The sequence below is a fragment of the Heterodontus francisci genome, chromosome 1, assembly GCF_036365525.1.
Source record: "Heterodontus francisci isolate sHetFra1 chromosome 1, sHetFra1.hap1, whole genome shotgun sequence".
Lineage (NCBI taxonomy): Eukaryota > Metazoa > Chordata > Chondrichthyes > Heterodontiformes > Heterodontidae > Heterodontus > Heterodontus francisci.
Genome location: NC_090371.1, coordinates 213822129 through 213836696, shown reverse-complemented (window position 1 = coordinate 213836696; position 14568 = coordinate 213822129). Strand labels below are relative to the sequence as shown.

The window sequence follows — 14568 nt, the reverse complement described above, 5'->3', positions numbered from 1 at the left end:
TGCGTCTTTGGTGCCAGAATTCCTGCATAGGCGGGCCCAGTGCCCTCTTGCACCGCACGCCTTGCACAGCTCACGAAGTGCAGGACAACTTCGCCAAGAGTGAGACCAACCATATTTACAATACAGCTTGCTTGCCCTTTTCGACCTGGTTATGGTGCCGATACTTTTGGCTGCACCTAGTGCTTGCAGGTGCTGTTGTCCAGCTGCAATGACTTCATATTTCCTGCCATCTTCCGGTAGTGCATCAACGATGTGATCTTTCTTTTTCCCCCAAGAGGTCCTTCTGAAATGCTTCAAATGGGTGTTGATACGATCACCAGCTCCATTATTCGGTCTCACAGCTCAGCTTCTGAAAAATCGCACTCGCTGACCTTGCTTCGGCATGTACTGACAAACTGGTCTATTGATTCCTTTGGCTGATGCCTGTAGGACACCAATTCCAGGCGGTGAATTCAAAAATTCACTCTCAATCGGAGTTGATCTTCCAGCACTTTCCATATCTTTGCAGGATTTATTTATTTATTTATTTAGAGATACAGCACTGAAACAGGCCCTTTGGCCCACCGAGTCTGTGCCGACCAACAACCACCCATTTATACTAACCCTACAGTAATCCCATATTCCCTATCACCTCCCTACACTAGGGGCAATTTACAACAGCCAATTTACCTATCACCTGCAAGTCTTTGGATGTGAGAGGAAACCGGAGCACCCAGCGAAAACCCACGCAGACACAGGGAGAACTTGCAAACTCCACACAGGCAGTACCCAGAATCGAACCCGGGTCCCTGGAGCTATGAGGCTGCAGTGCTAACCACTGCGCCGCCCAGTTACGAACTGCAGCCCAAGCAGCAGGAGTTGCACCACAATTGACCACAATAACCCTAAACTATGAAGAGGGAAAAGAAAATCAGACAGACTTCCCACTTCTGATCACTCTCACTTATCCTTTGTTGGAAACTGATGTGTAAATAGGTTTCAGCTTGGCTGGGTGTTAAGTTTGAATATCTTTCTGGTCCTGTTCAGATAATCCAGAGGTACTGATTCTGTGCAATCCCTCATTTCCAACTGCTATCATTACTTTTACAGATTGTTTTTATGGTTCTACAATTACTTGATCTGTAAAGCATAATTGCATTCTCTGTTGTTTGAACTCAGATAGGATATCCAAAGCTTTCCAGTTCATGCTGGGAAAATTGGTATCCATCTTTCTGCTGTTCTTTTGCTTTAAAACTTGCTTGAAGAACTTGCTTTAAAACCTGGTTCTGTGACTCCCTGCAGTCTTCCCTATTTAAAAAAATTCTCTTCTTTAGACTGGCTACTTTGCTTGATAGGAGCAGCTTGTCTGTTTATCCAGCTTCCAGCACTCTAGTCTGCTGTTTATACAGCTGTGGTTTAGTTTAGAGATACAGCACTGAAACAGGCCCTTTGGCCCACCGAGTCTGTGCCGACCATCAACCACCCATTTATTGTAATCCTACACTAATTCCATATTCCTACCACATCCCCACCTGTCCCTATATTTCCCTACCACCTACCTATACTAGGGGCAATTTATAATGGCCAATTTACCTATCAACCAGCAAGTCTTTGGTATGTGGGAGGAAACCGGAGCACCCGGAGGAAACCCACGCAGACACAGGGAGAACTTGCAAACTCCACACAGACAGTACCCAGAATTGAACCCAGGTCACTGGAGCTGTGAGGCTGCGGTGCTAACCACTGCGCCTGAGTGGTTTTATGAGTTTTTTAAGCTCTGGCTGACTGAATGAAAGCTCTTCAGGCTGGAGTGATTTAATAGGTTTCTTTTTATAGCTTTGGCTGCGTGAATGGAGGATTCCCGCACTTTTTGCTGTCGGGCGCCTCCTGTAATGGTGCGGACCTGATTAGCCTGGGGGAGCCTTTGAAATAAATCGATCAGCCTGGGATAGGGATCGGGTTTTCCCTGTTGTTTCCCTTTTGCCGGGCCTTGAAAAAGAATCAACTTGGCAAACACCTCAAAAGCTTTTTTTCCAACGGGGATTCCTGACTCACCCGATCACAGTGATTGATTTGCAGTCTGTCGTTCAGCGCGCTGTCTTCTACAGCTGAAGGTAAGTGTTTTTTGCACCGTTTGGGCCAGTGTTTCTTTTAAACATTCTCTCTTTCAGTTGTAGGTAGTTTTTAAAGTGGTTTTCCTGTGGTCTTCAATCTTGGATTCTAAAGCTAAATTAATAATCATATGGGGGAGGTGACAGAGAATTGGAAAGTGGCAAACGTGACACCTCGTTCAAGGGTATAAGGACCGTTCTAGCAATTACAGGCCAGTTAGTTTAACATCAGTGGTGGGTAAGGTTTTAGAAACAATAATCAGGGAAAAACCAGGCACTTGGAGAGGTTTGAGTTAATTCATAGCCAGCACAAATTTCTAAAAGGCAGATCATGTTTGACTAATCTAACTGAATTTTTTGACAATGTCAGACAGAAGGTTGATGAAGAGAATGTAGTGGATGTCGCCTATATGGATTTCAAGAAAGCGTTTGATAAATACCATGTAAAAGGCTGGTTAACAAAATTGAGGCTCATGGAATAGGAGGGACAGTGTCCAATTGGATTAAAAATGGCTTAAGGACAGGAAACAGTGAGTTGTGGTAAATGATTGTTTTCCAGACTGGAGGGCCGGGATTTTATTGAGGTCCTGACGTCGGGCTCCGTGGCAGAGGGTGGTGGCGGAAGATCACACCGGCAGCAGCCCAACACCAAGCCAGACACCAGGATTGCCGAGCCCGATCTTCCCGGCAACAGTGAAACTCCATGGCAGCCCGCCTGCCGCTCGGCAACAGGACTCAACTTTACATATTTAAATAAAGGAAATGCATATATTTACATACCTTTCACCGTGATCTTGCCGGCTGCCCATGATCTTCGGAGCGACGGCTGCACTCCAGTGCCTTCACTTTCCCGTGCAGGGAAAGCTGGCGCCACCGAGGTGGGGGAAGGGGGAAACTGCATTGTAGTGAAATGGAGAGGCGGGAAGGGGTCAACTCTGCATTTTCAGTGTAGTGGGCAGGGGAGGGAAGAAGGGTTGAATTATGCACTTAGGTCAATTGGGGGGGTGGGGGGTGGTGAACTCTACACTTAGTGCAGTTGAGATGGAAAAGGGTTAATCTGGGCTTTTCTGGTGTGGGGGGGGGTGGTCAAACATTATTTTTTGTCACAGTTGGAGGGGAAACAGGGACAACTTTCATCTGTCACCACAGGTCAGGCAGCCCTTTAAAATTGGCGCCAACGCCTGCACAGAGGCAGCTGAAGCGTTGCCGGCGTCGCAAAGTCCATCCCCGCCACGTGATTTGGGGAGGGGAACAAACTGCCCAGCTTATGCAGATGGGTCGCTGTGCACTAGATCGCGGCAGCATGGCAGCCATTTTTTGCACCCCCCCTCGAGGATGGGTAGACTGTGGTGTTCCCCAAGGGTCAGTGCAAGGACCACTGCTTTTTTTTGCTATATATAACTGACTTGGATCTTGGAATACAGAGCAGAATTTCAAAATTTGCTGATGATACCAAACTTAGAGGAGTGGCATACAACGAGGATAATACAAACCACCTGCAACTGGACATAGATAGGCTAGCAGAATGGACAGACAAGTGGCAGATGGAATTTAATACAGACAAGTATGAGGTGATGTATTTTGGCAGATGGGATAGGGTGAAGCAATACTGATTTAATGGCGCAGTTCTGAAGAGCAGGAACAGAGGGACCTGAGGGTGCATGTGCATCGATTTTTGAAGGTGGCAGGACATATTGAGAGAGTGGTTAGCAAAGCATACGGGATCTTGGGCTTCATAAATAGAGGCATAGAGTACAAAAGTAGGGAAGTTTTACTGACCCTTTATAAAGCTCCGGTTAGGCCCCAACTGGAGTACTGTGTCCAGTTAGGCCCCAATTAAAGTAGTGCATCCAGTTCTGGTCACCACAAGTCAGGAAGGATGTCAGGAAGGGTCCTTAACAGGATGCAGAGGAGATTAACCTGAATGGGTCCAGGGATGGGGAATTTTAGTTACAAGGTTAGGTTGGAAAAGCTGGAGTCGTTCTCGCCGGAGCACAGGGGATTGAGGGGAGATTTGATAGAGCTGTACAAGATCATAACAGGCTTAGATAAGTTAGACAAGGGAAAACTGTCCCTATTAACTGATGGTACAAGAACTAGGGGGTCACAGATTGAAGGTTTTGGGCAAGAAATGCATGGAGTATGTGAAGAACTTTTTTTACACAGCAAGTGGTAATGATCTGGAACTCGCTGCCCACAAGGGTGGTGGAAGCAGAGAAAATCAATGATTTCAAAAGGAAGTTGGACAAGCACTTAAAGGAAATAAACTTACAGGGCTACAGAATCGAGCGAGGGAGTGGGACTGACTGGACTGCTCTGCGGAGAGCCGGCACAGTCTTGATGAGCCGAATGGCCTCCTCCTATGCCATATATGACTCTGTGAATAGAATTTGTACTAAAAGGAAAGCTGGAAATATAGTATCTCATAACAAAAACAGTAACAGCAAATTGCATTTATGCAATCCCTTTAATGTTGAAAAATGTTGCAAGGTAATTCAGAGGCATAAACAAATGAAAATGGAAACAGACAAAGGAGGCGATTTCCTTGTCAAACTTATCTAAGCCTGTCATAATCTTGTACACCTCTATGAAATCTCCCCTTAATCTCCTTTGCTCCAGCGAGAACAACCCCAGCTTTTCCAACCTAACCTTGAAACTAAAATTCCCCATCCCTGGAATTATTCTAGTAAATCTCCTCTCAAGGACCCTCTCTGATGTGTGGTGAGCAGAACTGGTCGCAGTACACGAGTAGGGGCCTAACCAGAGCTTTATAAAGAGTCAATAAAACTTCCCTACTTTTGTGCTCAATGCCTCTATTTATGAAGCCCAAGATCCCATATGCTTTGCTAACCACTCTCTCAATATGTCCTGCCATCTTCAAAAATCGATGCCCCTGCACCCTCAGGTCCCTCTGTTCCTGCATACTCTTTAGAACTGTGCCATTAAATCTATATTGCCTCACCCTTAATGTTGAAAAATGTTGCAAGGTAATTCAGGGACATAAATAAATGAAAATGGAAACAGACAAAGGAGGAGATATTAGGAGGGGTGACCAAAAGCTCAGGCAAATTGATGTGTTTTAAGGAAGGTCATAAAGAAGGATAGTAAAGTGGAGAGGCGCAAGAGTTTAGGGAGGGAACAGCATAGATGGCTGAAAGCATGGCCACCAATGGTGGGGCAAAGAGAGTGCGAGAATGCACAAAACACCATACTCAAGAGAAACAGAGTGTTTACAGGCAGGTTGCGGGGCCAGTTGATGTTAGAGATAACGTGGCGCTGGGGAACTGGAAGCCAATGCAGGTCAGCAAGGACAGGCGCAATGAGTGAGCAGGACCTGGTGTGGAAAAGGATACGGGCAACAGATTTCCTGGTTGAACTCATGTTTACAGAGCCTGGAGAATGGAACAGTGTTGGAGATTGAAGGATGGAAGGTCAACCAGGAGAGCACTGAAATAGTCGAGTTTGAAGAAGGTGACAGAGGCATGGATCAGGGTTTCAGCAGATGGGCAGAGACAGGTGATATTATGGAGGTAGAAGTCGGCGGTCTTTGTAATTGGAGCATATGGGGTCTAAAGCTCAGTTCGGCAACAAGTAGAACGCAAATAACTGGCTTAACCAAAGACTATTGAGTCCAGGGAGGGGAATGGAATCAGGAGCGAAGGTACAGCATTTGTGGTGGGGGCCAAAAACTTCAGTCTTCCTAATGTTTCGTTGGAGGAACTTGCGGTTCATCCAGAATGGGATATTTGGCATCCAAAAACAATGGATGAGTCGCTAGCAGTGGTGGGCCAGTAGAGCTGGGTGTTGTCAGCATACATGTGGAAACAGACCCCGAGTCTGTAAATGAAGAAGAGGATGGGGTCAATAAAAGATCATTGGGGGAGTCCAGAGCTAATAGTGCAAGAGAGGGAAGAGAAGCCATTTCTCGACATGCCGCAGCTATACTTGGATAAAGTGGAGTCAAGCAATGAACTGGATAAGAGGAAAAGCTAGATAATGGAGTCATTAAACAGGGATAGATATTAAAAAATAGTTCTGCAGATGTACAAACGATATGCTTTTGCATGTGTGAGTGGAATGTTTCATGCATGAGGGATTGGTCTCCATTGCACAGCCTTTTATAAAATGCAACACCAGAAAACTGGAGTAAAACTCTCATATTCAAAAATCAGGTAGGTAGTTATCAAATATTTCAATGAAGATTTGCAGAATAGAGTGCAATACAGTATTCTACAAGAAGACAATCAATTAAAATTAATGTAATATACTATTTAGAATGACACTAGATCCAGTCAACCAATTTTCTCACTTCTCAGCCAATCTCATTTTATTGATTTTTATTTTACAGAACATTGTGATTTTCCACTCTTTCTCCCATCCCACTGCCAGCAATATATTTTCATCCAAACAAAATGACACATCTGAAAGTTGACCTACAGTTGCTAACGCGCTGTAAAGCCTTCAAACCATGAGGCTAATGTTACCAGATATATTTTGCTTCCTTCACATACTCAAGAACAGATAAAATTATAGTATTTTTCAAGATCTGACTCAATAAAGTGCAATTTGTTTCAATGCAGTATCAGAACAAGTAATATTACATCCAATTTAGCCACTCATCTAACCTCTATATTGGTCCACAATAAAATGGGCCAGATTGTGCTGCAGCAGGGCATCTCATGGTGTACCCAGTTAGACTTACAACTGTACATTTAGGTTTTAAAATTTTTTGCCCAAAAAGTTTTGGAAGTATTTTTTATTTGTTCATTGGATCTGAGCATCACCAGTAAGGCCAGCATTTGTTGCCCTTCCCTAATTACCCTTGAGAAGGTTTGGAAGGTATTTTCAAAGCAGGCTTGGTGAGTTGCTGTAGTGCATCTTGTAGATGGTACACACTGCTGACAGTGTGCGCCACTGGTGGAGGAAGCGAATGTTCAAGGTGGTGAACAGGGTGCCAATCAAGTTGGCTGCTTTGTCCTGTTTGTCCTGGATGCTGACAAGTTTCTGGAGTGTCGTTGGAACCAAACTCATCCAGGCAACTGATTCGTGCCTTGTAGATGGTGGACAGATTTTGGGGTGTCAGCAGGTGAGTTATTCGGAGCAGAATTCCCAGTCTCTGACCTGTTCTGTCGCCACAATATTTATATGGCTGGTCCAGTTGAGTTTCTGGTCAATGGTAACAACACCCCCCTGCCCCAGGATATTGATGGTGGGGGATTCAGCAATGGTAATGCCACTGAATGTCAAGGGGAAATGGTTAGATTCTCTCTTGTTGGGGATGGTCGTTGCCTGGCACTCGTGTGGCGCAGATGTTACTTGCCACTTATCAGCTCAAGCCTGAATGTTATCCAGATCTTGCTGCATGCAGGCATAGACTGCTTCAGTATCTGAGCAGTCACGAATAGTACTGAACACTGTGTAACATGAGCTGATAATGGCACAAGGGCAACAGTGAATCTGGGACCTTTGGCGAACAACGGGACAAGCAGTGAGTACCTGCTTAACCAATGAGATTAAAGGATTGAAAAACAAACAGAGGAATGACTGAGAATGAGGGTGAATTACAGTGGACAAATTCAATGCAAAAATCATATACAGAAAGATCAGGAATGAAAAAAGACAGAAAGGAAATATAAGAAAAATCGTCAATTTAAATTTTGACATTTTTAAAATCTGAAACAATTGAACCTGAAGAAATGAGACTCCACACTTCCAATGTTAACTTTCAGGGCAAGATAGGCTGATAGGCAATTATTAACAATTATCACTTACACTGATGATTCCTAGATTTAAGTTTCTGTGGTGAGTTTAATGGACAATTAACGTGAAAATGCAACAACTTCAGAGAAATCACAGGGAGTTAAGTGCGAGATGCCGTTTTCACAAAGCTACTAGCGCAAATCGGCCAGCAACTGGAGACAATTTGCATTGACAGGGTTTCGCTTCCCTGTTACAAGTTTCTGGCTGATTTGTGCATTAAAACGGCATGCATCATTCAGAACCTATTTAGTTTCAGCAAAATCTGTCCCAGTAAGTCATGGTAAAGCAGTGGGTTGGTTGGGGGGGTGGGGGGGGAGGGGTTGCGTGCGGTGGGGGGAAATGTGGAAGTAAGCAGCTACAAGTCCTTGGCAGCCACCCAAAGTCTTAGGAAAGATCCAACAGCAACCCGATTACTCTCCAATTAAAACAAAGTTGACATCAATTTCTGGGGGAGATTTGCCTAAATATCAGACCATGCACATTTGAAAGTTAATATAGTAACGATTTGGATGTAAATGTAGGGGGCATGACCAAGAAGTTTGCAGACGAATAAAGATTGGCTGTGTGGTTGATAGCGAGGTAGGCTGCAGGAAGATATCGATGGACTGGTCAGGTGGGCAGAAAAGTGGCAAATGGAATTCAACCCGGAGAAGTGTGCGGTGATGCATTTGGGTAGGTCAAACAAGGCAAAGGAATACACGGTTAATGGGAGGATACTGAGAGGTGTAGAGGACGTGAGGGACCTTGGAGTGAATGTCCACAGACCCCTGAAGGTAGCAGGACAGGTCGACAAGGTGGTTAAGAAGGCATATGGAATCTTTTCTTTTATTAGTCAAGGTACAGAATATAAGAACAGGGAGATTATGCTGGAACTGTATAAATCATTGGTTAGGCCACAACTTGAGCACTGTGTTCAGTTCTGGTCACCTCATTACAGAAAGGATGTAATTGCATCAGAGAGGGTAAAGAGGAATTTACAAGGATGTTGCCGGGACTGGAAAAATTCAGCTACAAGGAAAGATTGAACAGGCTGGGGTTGTTCTCCTTGGAATAGAGAAGGCTGAGGGGAGATTTTATTAAAATGTACAAAATTGTAGGGGGCCTGGATAGAGTGGATGTGAAGGGCCTATTTACCTTAGCAGAGGGGTCAGTGACTAGGGGCATAGATTTAAAGTGATTGGTAGAATGATTAGAGGGGAGATGAGGAAACATTTTTCACCCAGAGGGTGGTGGGGCTCTGGAACTCACTGCCCAAAAGGGTAGGACAGGCAGAAACCCTTAACTCATTTAAAAGGTGTCTGGATACGCACCTCAAGTGCTGTAACCTACAGTGCTATGGACCAAATACCGGAAGGTGAGGTTAGGCTGGGAGGCTCGCTTTTCGGCCGGCGCAGACACAACGGGCCAAGTGGCCTCTTTCTGTGCTGTAAACTTTCTATGATTCTATGACAAATTTTAATTGGCAACGGTACCATTAAGAGAATACCCCTTTGGAACAGAATATCTTCTAAAGCATAGCCCAATTTTGTCCACTAATTCAGTAGGATAAAAATGCATGGGATTCATCCCATGATAAGTTCTCAATCTCAGCTAAGCCATTCAGGAAAGCTACTCAGCAACGGGAATGCACCCTGCAGTAGAAAGTGGAAAGATGGAATAAATTTTAAAAGGGAAGCAAGTTAACATGAACCACATTTATTGCACCACCCAGCAGGTGATTCATGAATATTGCACAGCAGGAGCCTAGTAATAGTTTCCATGTGGTCCTTGGTAACAAGTTGTTTAATTCCATAGTAGTAATGGATTACTTTTTTAAAAATCAGTGCTGTGATTGATGTGAAAACAGCATAACTGAAAATTTTAACTCTCATTAGTCCCTGGTAAACAGTGCTCACTACTCTGGTAACTACGTGACTATACCAAAAAATGGAATTACAATGAGAAAGTGACATCACTTAACAGTTCCATTTGATTTTTCTTAGGCTACAAAAAATAAATTCCCTTCAAAACTATGTTACTAAGATTATATAGAGAAAATAAATTAGGTGGGAAATATTAGACCTTTTCCCATTTATTGTAAAATTATAATGGGTAGGCAGCATAGTAAGTAAGCAAAGATGGAATATATAAACATATTGTACATTGCATATTATTGAGTAAACATACTTTTTAAAAAACCTCAATCTTTGGGCAACACATGGGCTTCGATTTTTACTCCCAGGTGGGAATGCAGCAAATGAAAGGAGTGTTAAATCCCCCACCTCATTTTAACTGCTCCCCCTGCCTGGTTTCTGCCACACAGTGGGAGTAAACAATGAGGCCAAGGAAACAACTTAATGCTGAAATTGTTAAAATATCATCCACTGAGAACAGAGTGGGTTCATCATTTTACCTCACAGACCTCAGGCTAAATTCCACCCAAACTAATGTGCTAAATGCTCCTTCTCTAATGGTCTAAAGTGAAGAGGGCTTGGACAATTTTATGCCAATTGCTAATGGAGACATTTACACTTGTGTGACAAAGATGCTTTTCTAGAGTTGAGGTTAAAGCACAGCAAGGAGTGCTTTTTTCCTCTCGGGATGTGGTAGCAACAGCTAGGCCACATTTACTGCACGTCCTTAGTTGCACTGAGAAGGTGTTGGACTTTGTTCATGAACCACTGCAGTTTTTGTGCCGATTGTGTTAGGAGGAAATTCCAGGCTACTGACCCAGTCCAAACGAAGGAATGATAATATATGTGCAAGTCAGGATGTGTCTGACTTGGAGAGGCCAGATACAATGCCTGGGTCATTGTCAATAAGTCAGTCTTTTTTTTTGTTATTTTTGAACTTGGTAACGATTATTCACTTCAGAGGAAATTGACAGAACCACTTAGTTTGGGACTGGAGTGTGGCAGGCTCCCTTTCCAGAGGAATGCTCGTGAACCAGTTGGACTTTTATGACTATCTGTGAAAGCTTTTGGATATTTTCCTGGTGTGGAATTTAGTTTCCCAACTTGCAACTGTGGGATTTGAATTCACGATTTCCAGGTTGCTAGTCTATTAACATAAGCACTAGGTAAATATATCTGTGGTTTATTTTAGAATTCTAAATATTAGGGTAAAGTGCACTGAATTGAACAACTTGGAATTCAAAGCAGTAGACTGCAGCAGTCCAATTAGAGGTCCAGAAGTAAAGATTTTGTTTCTTCTAAGTCTGTAAACTGATACCATGCAGCAAAATATTCATAATCAAAATGGAACAAAAATATGAGAAAATTAAGAAATATATCTGAAGGGAATTAAATGCAAGAATATTTTCATCTTTTTAAAGCAGGCCACCTTCAGCACACAAATAAGGTACATCATTTCTTTAACTATGTAATTGACTTTTTCCCCCAAGTTTAACTGTTCTACCACAAGTAAACTCCAGGTAGGAAATCCTGCTCATTTAGTTTACTATTTAATAACCTGCAATTTTTTTTCACACGGTGGGGGGGGAAGGGAGGAGACACTGCATTCTGCACTTTAGTTTGCCGCTTACAAGACACATTAGTTTTCATGGAGTTTTTCCTACCTTTAATTCTGCTATTTCAACTGGAAACCCAGGTAATATTTAACAGCACAATGAAACCTTTAGTTACATAAAAATAGATTTTTGTTACTGCAGAATACATGGATCATAATTCACATTTCTTTAAATTTAACAGCTGTGCTTTCCATTTTCGTTGACCCTTGAGTTATTGTTTTTAATTCTCTCTATGAATGGGAACTGAAAGATGAGCAACTCACAATGTGCCCCAAAGAAATGCTCAAAAATCTTTGATCTTCAGCCCACAGCAAATGCTGCTGTGTTCCACTGGTTGGCCTTTGGGATTCCTGAAGAACCAGACATCTGGCTACATGGTTGTTATTGGTTGACTTGGTCCCATGAGAACACAAGTAGTGACACCAGGCAGGGAGTGCATTTTAATGGATTATAGTATGAAAATGGTCTTCATATGTCTATAGGGGGGCCTTACAGCTCTTCTCCTCCGGGGCTGCGGTGATTTCAGTTTAGCATCATGATGCACTTCAGAGGCCAGAATCAGACCTTTGCTCAATTAGATTTTCATTTTTCTATTTCTATTTCTATGCATTTTCTAATTGGAATTTTTACTTCCCTGACTTCACATGCACTGAGTTATGTACACTAAAAGTAACAGCTCAGTAAATATTTTTTAAAATACTAAATAATATTTATATTTTTAAAAATTATTTAATATGAACACTTTTGTTGCATTTTAATTCAGAACTTCAAATTTACAACCAGATTTTTCTTTGAAATAAAAATAATCTTTGAAATAAAGACACAAATTTATAAAGTGAAGGCAATTATACTCTAATGCTTCAAGGCTTGCAATAGCAAAACTGGCTGTTGGCAGTGCACATTACAAAAGCAAGACGAAACATGTCATCTCAAAGTAAGGCGGTGCAGTGGTTAGCACCGCAGCCTCACAGCTCCAGTGACCCGGGTTCAATTCTGGGTACTGCCTGTGTGGAGTTTGCAAGTTCTCCCTGTGTCTGCGTGGGTTTCCTCCGGGTGCTCCGGTTTCCTCCCACAAGCCAAAAGACTTGCAGGTTGGTAGGTAAATTGGCCATTATAAATTGCCCCTAGTATAGGTAGGTGGTAGGGAAATATAGGGACAGGTGGGGATGTGGTAGGAATATGGGATTAGTGTAGGATTAGTATAAATGAGTGGTTGATGGTCGGCACAGACTCGGTGGGCCGAAGGGCCTGTTTCAGTGCTGTATCTCTAAACTAAACTAAACTAAACTTCCAAGATTAATAGACAAACATTTTTCCCAATTTGAAAACCAAAAAAGCTGCAGTGCAAATATTTGCATATTTTGCTTCTACAATCTGAAAAATATCATAGAAAATCCTTCAGGAGTAATAAGTACAAGAAGCCACTAATTTTGACTGAAGGCGACTATGATAAATACCCAAGTCTTACTGGAATGTTAATATTTAATAAGACAAAATGTTTTACATATATAGTACTTCAATAAATATTAAGAATGAGTACTGAGTTTTATTAAATACTCAGGAATTATTGAAAATTTGATTTAACCATACCTAAAAGTTCAATAGCATCAGTGAACTGTAAAATGGTTGAAAGAAATGCATGTCAGTTAAAATCAAAAAGTTCCATAATTCACAACAAAATCTGTACCAACTTCATCACTATAGTACAAATAAAAAAAGAAACCTTTGTTGTATTAAAATATTTCCAAGTTAACATCCCAAGTATAGCCTTGCTGCCTGTGTGGATGAGGGCAGAGTCTGCAGGGTGGATGAGAAAACTGTGCACGGCACCCTAGTAAGGAAGCCATTCAAATGCGGGGGGAGGGGAGGTGGCAGTGGAGTGCAAATGAATGTGGTAGCAGGTGGAGACAGTGGAGTCAGGGGAATAGATACTGTTTTCTGTAGCCCAACTGGGAGTTCCGAAGGTTGTGTTACCTGTCTGGTGCCAGGACTGAGGACATCTCAGAGCTGCAGAAGAATTTGGAGAGGGAGGGGGAGGATCCAGTTGTCATGGCCCAGACTGAGACCAACAACATTGGGAAGTCTAGGCAACAGATCCTGTTTGGAGAGCACCAGGAACTAGGAGCTAAATTAAAGAATAGGTCCTCAAAGGTTATAATCTCAGGATTATTAATCGGGGCATGTGCAAATTGGCGTTGGGATAAGATGATTAGGAAGGTGAACACACAGCTAAAAGGGTGTTGTGTGAAAGAGGGGTTCCATTTCATGGGGCACTGGCACCAGTATAGGGACAGGAAGGAACTCTACTATTGGGACAGACTCCACCTGAATCGGGCTGGGACCAGGGTCTGAGCGGAAGGATAAATAGGGTAGCAACAAGGACTTTCAACTAGTAAGTGAGGGGGGGCTTAGGTGAAAAGAGTAGCATAGATAGTAGTTCAAAAACAAACTAAAGAGGATAGTACAGTAAGTCAGAAATTGCACTTTGGGCACCACAGGTAAAAGAAAAACTAAGATGCAAATAAATTAAATCAGGAGAGAGAAATAAGAAATGTGACAATAAAACATTAGAGCAGGAGGACAGGTTAGGGTGTGTGGCCCAAATAAACATCCTATATTCAAACGCAGAGTATAAGGAACAAATTGAATGAGTTGCAGACTCAAATTCAAGTCGGAGGGTCTGACATGATAGCCATTACGGAGACATGGCTACAAGACAGTCAGGACTGGGATCTAAATGTAACAGGTTATAAGGTCTACAGGAAAGACAGATAGAGGGGGAGGAGGAGCCTTAGTGATTGAGGATGAAATTGCTTCAACAGTAAGAGAGGATATAATGAGACGTACGCAGGCAGTGGAGACTTTATGGGCAGAACTAAGAATTAGAAAAGAATTTAAGACTGCAGTGGGAGTTGTGTATAGGCTCCCTGCTGGCAGCTGTGAAGTTGTAGATTGTATAAATGCAGAGATTAGACAAAAATGTAGCAAAAGCAGAGTGGTTTTAATGGGGGATTTTAACCTTCATATAGATGGGGATAAGCAGACTAACACATTCCAGAAGGGTAGTGAATTTCTTACGTGTGTCCTGGATAGTTTTCTGCACCAACAGGTCCTAGAACCAACAAGGTGGCATGACATGTTAGATTTATTAATAAGTAATCAGCCAGATTTAGTTCATTTACCTAATGGTACATGAACATTTATCTAATA

The 14568-nt window shown here is 42.6% G+C and overlaps 1 protein-coding gene across 8 annotated transcripts in view; it reads right to left on the bottom strand.

Moving 5' to 3' along the window:
• slc10a7 (solute carrier family 10 member 7) overlaps positions 1 to 14568 on the bottom strand; it is a 435171-nt gene that overhangs the window by 358219 nt on the left and 62384 nt on the right. The window contains exon 5 of one of the 8 annotated variants that reach the window (XM_068041334.1): positions 5056 to 5927. The exons of 6 other annotated variants lie outside the window; for them this stretch is intronic. In XM_068041334.1, the coding sequence (XP_067897435.1) occupies positions 5898 to 5927 (30 nt within the window). In that variant the 3' untranslated portion in view covers positions 5056 to 5897. Of the gene's footprint in view, positions 1 to 5055; positions 5928 to 11430; positions 11464 to 14568 lie in introns of those variants that run through there. One more of the 8 variants, XM_068041335.1, reaches the window with a different exon arrangement.